Source organism: Salarias fasciatus (assembly GCF_902148845.1).
Source record: "Salarias fasciatus chromosome 7 unlocalized genomic scaffold, fSalaFa1.1 super_scaffold_4, whole genome shotgun sequence".
NCBI classification, from domain to species: Eukaryota; Metazoa; Chordata; class Actinopteri; order Blenniiformes; family Blenniidae; genus Salarias; species Salarias fasciatus.
The window spans coordinates 13,520,278-13,536,378 of record NW_021941229.1 but is presented as its reverse complement, the minus strand read 5'-3'; the positions used below and the strand labels follow the sequence as shown (position 1 = coordinate 13,536,378).

The 16,101-nt window shown below is 40.5% G+C and overlaps 1 protein-coding gene across 6 annotated transcripts in view; it reads left to right on the top strand.

The window, feature by feature from the left end:
- Nucleotides 1–16,101, top strand: part of rimbp2a (RIMS binding protein 2a) — a 68,697-nt gene that overhangs the window by 767 nt on the left and 51,829 nt on the right. For all 6 annotated transcript variants that reach the window (XM_030084355.1, XM_030084354.1, XM_030084358.1 and 3 more), the window contains exon 2: nt 10,312–10,458. In XM_030084355.1, the coding sequence (XP_029940215.1) occupies nt 10,312–10,458 (147 nt within the window). The remainder of the gene's footprint in view (nt 1–10,311; nt 10,459–16,101) is intronic.

The window sequence follows — 16,101 nt, the reverse complement described above, 5'->3', positions numbered from 1 at the left end:
TTTTGTAAATCTGAGTTTAAAGCAGCTTTTCAATCAGGCCTTTTCTGTGATTTTAATGTTCTTCAATTGTCTGATATTTAGTTTGAAAATGTTAATATAAAAGCAACACTGACATCTTGGAACTGCAATATTCTCATATGTCCATGTTGTAAATATACACATTTAGAAAATACAATCAGAAAATAATGACCTAATATGAAGTTCTAATTCTGCCTATTTACTATCTTTGTACATATATCTTTGCATGCATTTGAAAAGAACAGTGATGAAGTTAAAGTGACACTTGATAACTTTTCAACCTTCATAAAATCTTTTGTGATGATACATCGACTTACAACTAGCTGAATGACCCCTCTGTCACGGCCTGAGGGCGTCAGTATTGCTTTCACTTGGACTAAGCAACTGTGAGGAGGGTGGTAGGAACCCTGCACACTAAAAGAACTCCAAATGTGCGGACTGCTTTACGGCATGCGACATGTCTGTGGTCTCTGAGGGGGGAAAAAGTAGTACAAAAACTAAGTTATGTTTACCAAAGTTAAACGTTTATTTTCAGCATCATGATATAACATTGTTTAGCCACCATTAGATTCATTACCTCGTCGCTATCCGTCCTCCACACAGCCACTGGAAACAAATGTAGGCGAGTTCAGTCCGACAGCATGCCACCGGGAGCAACGTTTTGACGCCACGCGCTTGTCCTCATGGGAACTGTAGTATTCGTTCAGGCAAAACACTACCGCTTTTGTCCGCTGGCGCCGCCAAAATCAACGAAAACTGAAAGTTCCTTAGTGTCGCTTTAAATAAAATTTGAGTTTTACAATCTCTGCATTAAGACACTTAAATGGATTGGTGATGTAAAAATGGAAAAAAACCCCCCAGCAAATACGATTTGTGAATAGACACTCTTCTGTTTTTTTTTTTAATTGTGTCTCTTCTTTTTAGAGATACTATCAGAAATATACAATTTTATTCATTATTTTAACATATATAGCTATATTTACCTTCTAGCTCAAATTTTGTGACTGACAGGCACCGACATTTACTTTATTTTGGCTTAATTAAAAAAAGTTCTTTTACTGAAACACCAAAAGGGCAACATTTGAAAAATGGGACTTTCATGTATCTTCTAAGCTGCTTAAATAAATGTGTCATGGGGAGCTGGAGCTAATCTAAACTGGGTGAAATTCATCACGAGACAAACAGAAAGAAACGACCGCTCACACACACACGGTGACATCTATTCACTCCACTGTGTTCCTTTAAAAGGAGTCTATCACTGTGCAACTCACAAAGAAAATACTGTTAATCTCTTCCTTTTCTTTGGCAATATTCATAACATGAAAGCAATGTGTTATGGTGTATATCTTTTTTTTATTTTACCACTGTCCAGATATAAAGATCAGCATACATAGGTAAATGCCAGATTACAACTTGATCACCTAATTGTTCCATTTTCTGTTTGCCAAAACCAATCCTAATTTAAATATATTACAGTGCATCCTATGATTTCTTTAGCAAAACTGCAGAAGTTAAAGTTCTTTTCATATTTTTGAAACCCATGCAATGAAAAAAAGAAGTAATTCCAGCATTCATGTTAGTTGTGCAGCATAATCACCACTTTTATTCTGTTCGTTTTATCGCTAAAACTCTTTTTAATCTCAGTCCTGCTGTGCACTTGCATGGTCTTATCAGTTATTGCTTTGAGAGATTTGTGTGTCTGACCACAAATCTGTTATTTATTTATATTCTTTTAATAAATTCATTGTGATCTTTACCTCACATGACCCAAACTAAAGCAATCCTGTGCTGTTGTTTTTAACTTATGTGAGGAAGTTTTCAGGAGCGCTGACAGAAACTAGCATGTCTGACTCAGATTAGCTGTGCGAGGCTCAAAATTTAATCCTCCTTTGATATAAGGGAACAAGAGATTATCCATCACCATCCACCAGGGGTTTACAAACTCGGGAAGGAGTCCTCTCCTCACAGAACTTCAACCATGTTATGTTATACTGCATACCCCCTTTCGGCACCCAACTCTCTTATTATTATAATGTTAAGATGATATTGAAGGCTGTTAGAAGAAGCTACAAGCTTGTTTAAATGTTTAAAGACCATTTGCCTCCATCTATTTGCATATTTAAAAAAAAGGATTTTGCATGTTTCTGCCCAATCCGGTTTCCATCTGTCCCTGAAGCCGTGTCTCTCAGGGCTTTATGTCATGCCTGCAGAGCGATTCACAGCCAGAGCCATGCGTCTACAATAAAGATGGGAATAGACAGTGAGGTTGCTAAGCAACAGAAAGGATCGGCTCATATGTTGTGCTTTATCTTCTCACTCACGCTCACTTAGTGTCTCTTTCTTTTTGTCCTCTCCTCTGTCCTCTACCATATGGTTGAACAATAAGTGGCTATATGCAGAATCAACAAAGGACTTTAGACACTGAGCGTTTCAGCTTTCTCAATAATTCAGAGGAGGTGAAAAGAGCAGGATGCATGAGTGTGAGCTGTGTTCAGTCACTGATAGAGCTGGATTCATTAATGAAGAAAGGTTGCAAATACTAATAACCAATAGCTGTGAACAGTCATACTGCATGATGCAATCCCAAAAATCTTAGATTGACTTTTTTTTCCCCTGTGATATCAGTCACTGGACCAGTAAAACTTTGTTCCTATTGGAGACATTGATCCTGAGAAAAGTCGCATTGCTGAATAGGAGAACACAGAATTTGAATTTTGGAAGTTATTCGACAAAGATGTCATGAGATGCCATTTTTCCCTCTGGGAACATGCAGCTCTGTTCCCTTGACTAGCATTAATTACTCAGTTGTTTCAGATTCAGATTTTATTGATTCTCATTGCCTGTGTTGTTTTAATTATCTCATTTAACAGTAGAGGTTTGACGTGCTCTTGATTTTGCCATCACATCACATAATACTACTATAATAGACCTCATATCAGAGTTAGATTAGAATTAGTGTGTGCTGTCATCACCTCTGCCGTCGCCCTGATGTTCTGTCGATTGTTTGGGTCAAACTGTTGGCTCACTTGGGACCCATCCTGACTAGGGGGCCCCAAGCAATTGCCTGCCTTGCCTAATGGCAAGCTACGCCTCAGAACTGATCATTATGTCAGAAATAATAATGCAGGTCCAATTACTGATGATTCTACTTTTGTCATCCACAAAAACACTTGCAGAGTAGCAGAGCTGCTGTCTGTCTGTTAGCATTAGTTGACACTGTTGCCAGTCACAAGTTCACTGAACTAAAATCCCCAATAAACTGTTTTCCAAAAGCAACATGACAGATGTCTGCAACAATAACAGTTGCATATATCCACAGCACCTGAGGAGCATTTGGTGATAAAAACCATTATGAATACTGATGTGTGGGATAAAACCAATACTCTTGTCATTGAGAAACTATAAAGCTACTTCACCAGCAGACTGGTCAAAACACAAAGAGTAATTCATGTTTTAAAATCCAAGTCAAGCAGAGCTGCAAACTCACAGGCATTCAGAAGGAAAGGCACTATTATCTCTGAGACTCACAGGCCCAGCCATGTCAAATGTCTTAACAAGTATGTAAAATAAACAAAGAAAAAAAAAAACCCCCAGCAGAATTTCTTTTACATTTTCTTGAGAATTTGGAGAAAAAAACATCTGAAAACTTTTGGAAGACAGCTTAATCAGATTAAAATAAAATATAAATGAAAACATTAGGACTTATTTTAAAATAAAGGTTTAAATTCCACTTTGACATTATGTTGCGTTGCAACCACCAAAAATGACGCAAGTGGATAATTAAAGTCATATTCGAAGATGCACAGTTATCACTTTTACAGTTGAATTATGGTTCGAGATACCCAACATTTTTAAGAGTCATGTACAGTTCTGATGTTAGAGGGCACTGCACACTAAATTCAGCCATGCTGCTGCGCGTGTGACGCCTGCAACTGAGCCGCACGTGCACACGTTCATGGCTGGAGAGGGGAGGGAGCCGCACAGAGCTGCCACGCTGAGTGATGGGAGCGAGGGGGTGTGGGAGCGACACAGCCGGATAGGTGGCTGTTTTTAGCCTCGCGCTTGCAGCCAGCAGCCTCAGCGCGGGCGCACACGCGCGCGTTTTTTCAGACGCCGGGACCACACGTGCACGCACGCGGACGTGTCGCCTCTGCCTTCCCCGCCGGTGTGTGATGTGACGGGAACGGGAGCGAGTCATTTTGGGACAAAGGGGGGAACTTGGCTGCAAGGTAGGCACATTGTCATTACGAGCTGCAAATGCCTGCACAGTGATATCACACTGTCTGCTTGATATCTACTCCGTTGATTTTCTTCAAATTAAAACGTGATAAAAGATATTTCCGCGTGGCCCTGCAGGCGACACAGTTCTCAGTGTTTTAATGCATTTTTATGAAAACATAAAATAACCTATCTCTATAGGTGCAGTTGTTGAATTCTGATTTTGTATGGAGATAAGCCTACCAGTAATAATAATAATAATAAAAAAACAAGTATGAATAAATTATACGAGTATAATCATTGCAACTTGATATCCTTCCAAAGATTGAATCTTGTTTCTTGGTAAGTTCATAGCTCTCCACTCATGCAAGTGTTTCTTTCACACACCAGATGGCGACATGAGTATTTATTTTAACCATTCATCGATGATCTTCTGTCCCCCATCCTGCTGTGGAGCCCATCCCAGCTGACAGGTCACCAGTGCATCACAGGGCAAACACAGAGACACACAACCAGACATACACTCACATTCACAGCTATGGCCATTTTAGGACTGTGGGGAAAGAAATCTGGGGAAATCCCACACATGCACAGGGAGAATACGTAAACTCTGCACAGAACCCACTTGAACCCTGCACATTCTTACTGTCAACCATTACAGCACTGTGCAGCCTTGACTACCAGTCAGAATAAGCTTATCTGGAGCTCGCCCCACTTCAGCACAGTGGCCCTGGTTCAAATCCTCTTGCTTCCTTCCTAACAGGATCCACTGCATCCTTTTGACAAATCAGTCAACAATGAACAAATGAAAGAAATTTTAACATTTTATTTTTTTTTATATATGTATATTCTTAAACGAAATAAACTGTTGAATGACTAGACACAACATTTATCTTCTTCATGCCAAATTAAAACCAGTAGCTATTAATTACCGGAAAAGGGGAGGGAAGTCTGGCTGTGCGGGCAATAAAGTTGTAAAAGCCCCTATTACATAATTATATGCTGTAACATCTTAATAGCTACCCACATTATCTGCTTTGGTTAATAAACAGTTTCTCCAGCCCCCAGTCATTTGGCAGTTTTAAAGAGATAATCCATTCAGTGTGCAGCCATCATTTCTGTCTGCAGCTTTGTGCAGGCCAGACAGCTTTTGCAGAAAGTTTTTTTTTTTTAAGTGGACCATGTCTTTTAACAGCTGGCTTTGCTTTCATAATACTAGAAAATGCTAGTATTATTCCGGGGATTGAAAAAAAGCTTGGTCACTGTACTGTTTAAGTGTTTTAGGCTGCTGTGCTTGGGGAAATAGCAGAAGAGTTGCCACCTCCAGAGCAGAGCCACTGTTGTTTTTGTCGGCCCTGTTGTACACAGATTTCAAAGACACTTGCATGGATGATGTTTTCAAGCAACTCAGAGACCGAACGACTGCTCTTTCAATGCAGGCTGGTTCAGATAACTCCGTCTCTTCATACAAACCCACACAGATTTGATTATGTGAAGATCAGTGCTCCCTGAGGGCTAAACTATCACATCTTGGACCTCTTGTTCTTCTGAGTGTGTCTTGATAATCACTGGCTGCATGTTTGAGGTTGTTTTCCTCTGCTGCAGAATGATTGGTATGACATGATGGATTAGATATCTTATAACAGACTGTTGCTTTTCCAATTACTGCATTTCTTAAATGCTTTTGGACTCATTTGCATGTCTAGCCTTTGAGAAATGCACCAGCCTCTGGTACCTCTTTTGTCTTTCATTGGCTTTTATTTTCTTGGTCGGTGCTCAAAGCCTAAATGAAAACAGATTTCTATATACATAGAAAAAGTAATTTCCGTTTATATTGAGTTGTTTTGTCAGACAAATGAAAATGTGTTGTAGTTTATTGTTGATCAATATTTAATTCAGCAATTTAAAGTGAATAAAATTTTCTAAAATATTGTAGTATTTTGTTAATTTGATCTTCATGCCTTTTCATCAAAAATGTGTCAAGGAAAAGACCACAAACCTGAAATGTTTCAATTTATGTGTAATAAATCTAAATGAAATGGTAAATGGAAACAATTTTTTTTTTTGCAGGTCACTTAAATGAACTCATGTTGCCTCATTTAATAAGAAAATGTAACAAAGAACTGCTATTCAAACCAGTCAAATAGAATCAAACGCAAGTATCACCTTTGCCAGCTGTTGTCATGCTTTACCTGTAAGAAACCTCATCCTGAAACATGTGGTTAGATTTAAATCCATGTTTTTTAAACTACAATACTGCTGTGTCAATAAGTAATGTTTTATGGTACTCGTCATGATTTGGTAAGACAGAGGAGACACAAGACACCTGTTATATAATCGTGGAATAAATGACAGGTGGAACAAGCCATTTTAAAAACACTGTTGGATGACAGTGGCCAACCTATGCCATATAAAATACAGATACATGCTTGAGAGTTTTCGTTGGATGTATTCTAATTGTAGTGCTAGATTTAAAAAAGATGAGACTGAACCACACAAAGGAAAACCCTTAGATGGTAAGACTGTCAAGGCGACTGCTTTAGGGCTTCCCGTGGAATAAAAATGCCTTGTATGCAGTATATCTGAAGTAATTATTTCCTTACACATTTTCAAACTGCTGATTTACACAGTATTTTTGACATGTTATGTTCAGAAAACTTCAATCAACGTTTTATGTTGTTACAAACACTCTTGCTTTTTGCTCAAGTGATTGTAAACCTGCTCAAGATCTTCCCCCCTGGCTCATCTCCACAAAGAGAAATTATCAATATTCCTTGTCCATGAGCAAGTTGTGATTCCCGGCTCTGACGCCGGCCCTGCCAGAGTGGATGTGGCAGCTTGTTACTCGACGTCTCCGTCGTTGACAGCACATTTGGGTCCTGTCCCACACGAAGGTGGTCTCAATCACTCTTTATCTGTCACTTCATCTCTCAGCCATCGCTCGTCCCGTCCAACTGATTAGCGGACTTATTGTGTCTTAATCCCCCAAAGTTCAATCAACCAAATAATTAGCGAACTTGGATATGTATATGTTATTTGTCTGAAGAAAAATAAGAAAATGGCATGTTTTTATGGCATGTTCATGGGAAAGTAGAAGGTAGGACAGTGTGAGGTTCAGAGAGCCTGAGATCTGAGGACACGGCAGCAAATTTTGGTATAAAAGTAGGCATGTTTAAGTACAAATAAATGCATCTTATTTTTGCACATGTTGGTATATGAGTTCAAGTTCTCCACCACCTCTGTGAAACACACCCACTGTTTGTCACTGTAAAGCTTCATATCGATAGCCTTAGCTGCTGTTAGATGTTTTAACTGCAGAAAACAAAGTCATGGCTGCAAATGAGCAGAAATGGAGTGCGAGAATAAATTGTGCCTCCTGAGCTTCGTTTCATCCCCCTCTTAATTGATGTTCATGAAGACGAGCTTGTTTGAACAGCAGTAAAGCGCCGCTTCCAGAGGCCTTGTTCCTTTTTCAGCCCAGTTTAATGTGGGAAGTGGAATTTTCTAAACTGGTAGCCATCCCAGTTCCCAGCTGCATAACTGCAACATTATTTATCGTGTTTATACATTGAACCTGTGTTTTTTTAGTCTGTGTGACTCATAAATCAGCTCTCGCTGGAGATGTCCGTATGGCTCAATATCTTGCTCTAAATGGGCTGACTGAATGTGTGAGTCTGTCTGTCTGTTTGGTAAACCAACAGCACTGCTTGGCAGGTCCATCCATCTCTCTGTCTGTTCTTGGAAACTCCGCCATATTCCACTGGTGGGTCTATCTGTAGGCTTGTCTGCTTGGCAGGTCTGCTGCATTAGCAGGTGGATCTGGCTGTCTTTCTGTCTGCCTGGCAGGCCCATCATACGGGCTTCGGTTGGCTTTCACCGACTGGCTAAATTGACATCTTGTCTGCAACTTTGTTTTTAGTATTTGTTTGGTGGTGAGCGATTGTCTGGCACGCAATCAAGGAGATCTGGTTATTGTTTATACGCGTATGTGGATTCTCTCTCCTGCCAGATTCCAACTGTTCTGGTAACATGCTAATTGATATATCAGGGCAACATAAACTGATGTTAGAGCCATCTGTTGGTTGGTCTGCCTGGGATGACTTCAAGGAAAGAACAGCAGACTTTCACCTCTTCCTTAATTGTCCTCCAAATGGAAATGTTGATATGGAAATTCTGAACTAGAGCGGAGATAGGCAGTGGAAAGATAAAAGTGAATAGACTTCAGAGTGGTGCAGCAAAAGGGTTTTTTTTTTTTTGTCTCGGGCGATAATGTTTTCCTTTTATAGCTGTGGTAATGTTGGAGTGGCTGGGCTGGCGAGGAGTGCTTTTTCAGGGAAATAGGAAGACTACACCCCATTTGGGATTTCAGATTGTGGCTCTCCAACATGTTTCCATTTCATACATTTTTATCTCTCAAAGTAAATAGACTGGAGAGGAACGTCAAATCTGTTTTCAGATTAACATAAAGGGAAGAATCCTATCTTCTGACGGAGACTGGAGCAAACCGCGTCTTCCCATCCTCAGTGTCTGTTTCATTTGAGGAGGAGCAGACAGAGTTTGCGTCCTCTTCGTCTAAATCTGCTTCCTCCTTGCCTCATCCCAGCAGCTGCTTAATTCCCACTGCGATTTACAACCCCTCTCCTGTCTGCAAAAGTGTTCGCATTTTTTGAAAACTAGCAGATTGACAGCACAGCAGTTCTGCTCCAAAAGGGGACAGCAAGGAACTTAAAAGTGTCACCAAGTGGTGCAAATTGACAACTTTCCTGGAGGAGGACTAACCGAGCAACACAACAAAACTTTCCACAGCTGTCAAGTGAGGCTTCAAGCCTGCTTGTTACAGATACGCAAGTGCATTTCCCATGGAGAGTTTTAAGAGAGCTATAATTTGGTTTGGAAGACTATAGCAGCCATCAAGAAAATTAGCAATGTAAAAAAGGAGAGAATACAGCATTGTGTTAAATCCTCAGAGGCTCAAAACCTGCAGCAGCAGCTGCTTCACTTTCAGGCCGAGGAATCCTTTCTCTACGGCAAACCCAAAGGGCCGGGGAAACTGTCTGCTGGAGGCAAGATTAATGGTAATTGTGAGCTTTCTCTGACTTAGAGAAATCGAATGCCTATTGCTTACATGTGAAAATGTAGTCCATCCAGTTGGTTGTGATGGGCTCCAGCAAACTACAAATCCGAATTGGATAAAGCACGATGGATGATGGTCGCGTTAACAGTTAGGTTCACAGTTGTCATACTTTTTTGTTATTTTTGGCCAATTGATACATGCATTTTCCTGTTTTGTTTTTCCTTTTTTTTTGGTGTATTTTCAGTGATTTTATTTGCCTGATCATCATAATACTGTAACTAAAGACTCTTGGTTGTTTCCGGGAAGTTTTCAAAGATTCACAGCCATCTTATAAAATACTTGGATGGATTGGCAGTGAATTTCACAGTAGTTAATGTATCAAGTACTTATTGCTTTGTTAAAACTTACCTTACATAAATAGTAACAAAAGATTGACAAACATTTGTATTTTCTTCTTATCTTTAAGTCAAGTTATGAAATATCCATACTTGTGTGGTGAATCTTTGCATGTGCGTACGCAGGATTTCTCCCACAGTGTCTTTAATCTTGTCTGCAGGTATGAATGTGTTTGTGTGTGTTGTCTTGTGGTGGACTGTCCAGGATGCACCTGGGATCATCTCCGGCCCCCCAGGACACTGAATTTAATAAGCAGTATGGAAGATGGAATGTTTGAGTTCTCCCCACAGTGTGTCACTGGTTCGGTTGTTTACTCATGTGTGGGTACGGGACCCATGCAGCTGATGCCGTGGATTTCCTTTATTACCATAAAAACTGCAGAAATTACATCAAACAATCAAGATTTTGAAACAATAAGCAGACTTCAGTCCTGTGTGTTAGGGCATCATTTCCTTTTTTGGATTCTTGTCTTAAATGCAGCTATGGCATAATTTATGAATCCACTTTTTAGTGTACTACTGCCACTAAATCTTATGGACTAGAGATACTACAGGTGTACAAGCTTGATCAAATATATATGTACGTATATGTTTTTTGTCTTTCAGTCAAAATATGAAGTTCTGTCCCAGCAAGCAACAGGACACTCTACAGTTCACAATGTGAACCGCTTTCGCCTGCTGGAGGAGAGAAACCGCGCTCTGAAGCTTGAAGTGGCCACTCTCCGCCAGGAGAAGCAGCAGTACAGGAAACTGGTAAGCTCCCTTGTCTCTTCACCCCACTGCCATCATTTTATTTCCACATATACACATTCCATACACAGCTTGTTTCTTTCTTCAGTCTCCCCTGATAACACAGTTGTATTTGAGTTGTTAATTTTCCTACAAATTGTAAGTAATGTTTTAAAATGGGATGTATTTTTGGCCGTATGCTCGAATTATATACCTTTGTACTGGAGAGTTTCGGCTTTAATTTGCTGTGTAGTTTGTGCATGGCATCATAAATCATCGATAAAGATAGAGTTGTCAGAAATCTGGCAAGTAGGTTGATGAAATGATGTTCAATGAACTTTAGTATTATGTAGTTCATTTGGTTGGTGTTGGAATTGTGTTTAGCAGAGATTCTTCTGTTTAATATGATGTGCAGCATCAAAAAGAGGCGGCTGTGGTTCAGTTAGAAGAGCATGTTGTCCCGCACCTCCGCACCTCCATTTATCCATGTTTTAAAGTGTCCTTAGGCTCAGGCTCTCTGGTGTGTATTGTTGAAATCCATTCACAGTTTCCTGCATTTCTTCATCATAATGCATTGTTGCATGCTGTTTGTTGCCGATCCCCCACTCATCCTCCTCCCTCATATTTAGGGAGAACTTGAATCTACCTATAGTGACTTCCCTGAGTGCGGATTGCGCTCACTGTCACTGCTGCAGCTTTTATTCTTTAAGGAAGCCGTTGAGTCGAAGTGACTTGCATGGTCTTTCGCACACACACTATACTCCCTCTGCTTGGTCCTAATTATGCAGACATGTGGGTGTGCACAATCTGGTGTAAAACAGAAATGTTTTATGCAGTTAGGGGAGTGTTGTGTATGGGGGTCTGTTTCCGAGTGCATAGTATGTTCATGTATTTATGTATTTAGTCAATTTGTCCTTTGGGGGCCTTCTCCAGGTGGTCTCAGACGGCAAGGTGTGTGAGCCGTTGTCTTGGCAACACGCCCATATGCAGCAGCGTGGACATGCTGGCAGAGGGGAACTGACAGAGCATAATGGCTGGCTTCTGTTGTAAGCCTCAGTGGCTTGAAATGAGTTCCAGTAACGCCGAGTGAAATCTGCATGCTGTGGTGTGTGTTCACAAACTTTAGTCCCATAGTATGAAAATGTACATTTTCCCAATGTTTTGTGCTATGTTGTCATTTATCTCTTGATCTCTGACAGATAGTTGACAAATTAATAGAACATTTACACAACAGATTTCCTTATTTTTCTCTTGTAAATTGTTTTATGAGTCATCCTGCTCTAGACAGCATTTCATGCATTTAACCGAAATGCAGCTACTTGTCTCCACACTGATGTTTGAACTCGACTCAAACTGTCAGTCAAGCACAGAACACGCTATTTTTATTTATTTATTTTTTTTCATTGGGAATTTGTAAGTATTCAAAAATGTCCACATGGTGGCGTAGTACTGTGCATTCTTGCCTCAAAATGAGAATATCCCTGGTTGAATTCCAGGCTTGAGGGCCTTTCAGTGGGGAGTTTGCTTGTCCTCCCACTGCAAGCTCCCTGTCCGACCTCATCCCACAGTTCAATAACCTAAATGCTAGATGACTTGATGTCCTGGACCATGACGTAAATGACAATTAATGATTTCACCTGCTATTTTATTGTGTTGTTTGGTTTGGTTTGTGACATGAATTCAACCATTTAATTTTACACGTGTTGCTTTTATCCATTGAAATGAGATGGAGGACAAAAAAAAAAAAAAAAAAAGATAATGTAACTAGCATCACCATTTCTTTTGTGTGTAGAGTTCACGGATGAACTGCTAATGCAGTTTCATTTCAGTATAAGAGATAAGAAAGACATTTGCCCTCTTTATCTGGGCAAACAAACAGCTCTCTTGGAAATGCTCGGATTCAGGGTAGCCTGGGAGATTTTAGGGGAATTATCTGTCACAGAAGCACAGATCAATGAGATTATGTAATTATGCCCGTTCATGTGTTGGTTTTCTTTGTTTTCATATGGGAGAGTTTCTGTTTTGAGACAGTTCAGCCGGCTGCTCCAGAGTCTCTTCGCTGCTGACAGCTTCACTCACACAGGCTGCGTCGTGGTCATTCATGCAAAGACAGATTCAGCCATGGATCAGTTAAGCTGAGAGTGGCTCAGTTATGAGGACTGGTTCATTCTTACATACAGTGTTTGCTTAAGCAGATGTACTGTGCCCTTGCACTGTTAGTGTATTTAAAGTGAAAAAGAGACATTTGCTTCGTTTGTCCCTTCCATCTGTGTTGATTTAGTCTTGAATGTCTTTTTCTGTTATAAATCTGGTGAAATAGGCTAAAATAGATCCGATATGTTCTAAGTTGTATTGATAATTGCATTTAAGGGCTGGATATGACTTCACTGTAGGGGTAAATACGACTGTGTGTGTGAGTGCCCGTCTTTCTGCGTTTACCTTCTAATGGACTGACAATCTGTATGGAGCACTCTGGATCGCAGATAATGAATTCATATGTCGAACGAAACCCACAGTGGTACACTTGCTGAGTTTTTAATTTAAGAACCAGAAATGGTATCTGAACTGGTGTCCAATCCAGAATGCACCCTGCCTCTTACCCATAGTCCACTGGGATGAGCTCCACCCAGCCTGGTGGGTATTGTAGATCAGTGGATACATAACTAATCCCAGACATATGGCACAGAGTGCTTAGTTCATATCTTCTCTGGTATCAGTAGCCTGAGTCATTGTCTGTCTTGCAGTATCATCTTCTGCTTCCTTTCAAGAACATCCAGCTTATCTTAGTGACAACATTCATATTTTCAGTGTATCGTAGGGCAGATTGTGTTCGTGGTGGTGTTTGGTTTCTATACTTGTATCACTGAAAAGCATCTTGATAGACTCCCTCAACCAGATTGAAATATCTTTGTCTGTCATTTCTGCCTTGTGGTTCTACTTTAAATGGCAAGAAAGCGGGCGGAGAGGTGGACTGTTTTCCAGGAAAATGAAGAAGAGAAAAGAATGAAAAAAAAAAACAAAAAACAAACTCCTTTGGACTAGTTGCCTGGAAACAATCTCTGACGGACAGTCGGAGAAAGGTACCCTCAGTGAGGAGTGACCTTCTGTGTGCCGTGTGGCTGCTGCTAAAAGGCCACAGCTGTCTCCCTAGACACCGTCCCTATGGCAACAATTGTGTATTGCAAGCAGCTGGCCGACTCAGATGATAGAGGCCGTCCCAGTGCAAAGAGGACCAACGGCTAATCAATAATCCCTAATAGCCGTGTTGTCTCAGCTCACCCCGCAATGTCCATCTGAAGTTCCTCTAATCAGATGCACAGACAAGCCCGGGGTTAATAGTAGTTCAGCATAATGTGATTCAATTCACAGTTCAACTGGAATAAGGCTGCCTCCACCCACTGGATGCTTACAACATTTTTTATTTTTATTTTTTTTGACTGGTAAAACTGTTTTAGTAGCAGATATTAACAAGAGTGTATTCTGGCAGAGGATTTCATTCTTCACTTAATTGAATTTACCTCAGACAGTGTTCTTTCAGATGTTCCCATTTAATTACATTACTCCTTTTTTCCCCAGTCAATTCTCCAGTCCATCCTTTGTGTTGTTTCAGAAGTAAAACATCCTCAAGAAGCACAAAGAAGAAGAAAATATAATCAGAGTTTTTAAAATACCACAACTCAGATGGACCCCTTCAAAAAGCAGATTAACTGTAAAATCATTCAGAGTCGGGAGATTTATTTTGCTGCAGACTTAGTCTAAACTCAGCCTTACCTGCTTCTTGCTTAATCTTAATCTAGGGTGTACATAGTGACTAATGTCTTGGTTGTTTCAGCACAATTGTCAATTAAGACTGGTCGACAGGTCTAAAATAGGAACGGACTCAAAAAAACAGTCCAATTTTAGCACTGTGTAATCAGGCTCAACGTATTCCATTAACTTGCTGAAGCCTTTACCATCAACAAAGTTGAATGGAAGCGTATTGTCCCGATGAGCTGCATTATCCTCTCAGAGTGGATGGCTTCAGTGTCTCTGGGTGAACAATGTGAAATTACCTTGAGTCTGGTGAGCGCCGCTAACGGCAGCTCTGTAGAGGATAGTATCCAAATGTCTGAGTCAAGTGTGGTTGCTCCAGTGGAGTGCTTACATGTCTTTTTTTTCAGTCGTATAGATGAAAGTACTGACAAGCTGCAGTGGTTTTTCGTGATGCTGCATCGCCACAACTTCTCATTCACACGTACGCACACACGCCGCCCACACCAAGGTGAACAGGTTGACTGAGGCCACCGGCCTGGTCTGCGGAGCTTCACGCTTGCAGTAATCCAAGCAGATATGATGTATATCAGCGTGGGCCGTGCCTGTTCATGATCAAATTTCAGATGTATTCTGGGTATTCATTTTTAGGGACAAATTTTCAAACAGGGTGCGTGCTTCCTCGTCTTTGTATGAAGTCCAAATTACAACACCACGACACAGCATCATTTGAGGTTTTCTATTGGTCAAAGCACAGAATGTGTCTCTTTTATAGTTTACTTTGGTATCTGTGAAAACTACATATTATTCTTGGTCTCACTGTAATAATCAAAACTAAACGAAACATTGTTTTATGAAATCAATTAAACGGCAACAAATACCAGCGCCAAAGCATCAGTGCAGCCCTCAGAAATGTGCAGATGCAGCAGTCTTTGTAGCAAGCAAACATCCACCAAGCACAGTGCACCCACGCACACAAATCTTCTTCGCCTTGGGGTGAAAAAAAAATGAAGACATGGAGGCAACTTATTGTCCCAGTGGCTTTGGGGAAAAAAGCCAACACATGGTTTGGCAAAAAACCTGCGAACACAACATTTCCTAGTGGCATGCAAGGGTTCCTTCACAGTCCCAAATGATCCACTTTGTTGTGTAGCAAACACACAAATGCCAGGAGGATTAATGATCTAGCCAGTTTGTGGGGGCCAGTGTTGAGTTCTGGAAGGATTCAGGCTGAGCAGAGATTTCCAGCACCGGTCAGCACTGAACAGCTCCAGTCTGTCGGTCCTCTGCTGGGATTCTTGCGCCAATACTTAGAAACATCAAAATGTTTATTTACTGGTAGATATAAACAAACAGAGAAGCTTTTTTAGCCTGGTGTATCGTCACATTGCTTCTGGGATTTCTCTCACTAATCCTATTATAGAAGATTCAATCTACTCGATGGACACTGATAAAAATACAAACTGTGTGTAAAGAGGACCTTTTTACCTAAAATCCTGTAAAAGGTCTGCAAGTTTTGTCTTGATGGACTTGATCGCTAATGTCCTTTATGACAAAATGTAAAATGTAACTGCTTGGATAAAATAAACCTTTATTTGGGCCCTTTGTCTTAAGAACCAGGAGACGTTCATAATACCAGAATGGATGTCTACATGTGACATACAGAGAAGTGTAGTTATGTAAATGCTGAACACTCAAAACTACATTTATGGTCCATCAATTTTGTTACATTTGTGGGGAAATGTGCTAAAAATATGTCATGAAATGTAGGGCCCTCCTGGATTAATTGAAAATCCCTTTAACCGGATTAAATCATTTCAGGGGCTAACTGTGGAGTACCCACACTCACACATACACTTGCATGGACATGCACGAGTCTCCACACATAAGCTGATGTCAATATGATATAATTAGTCA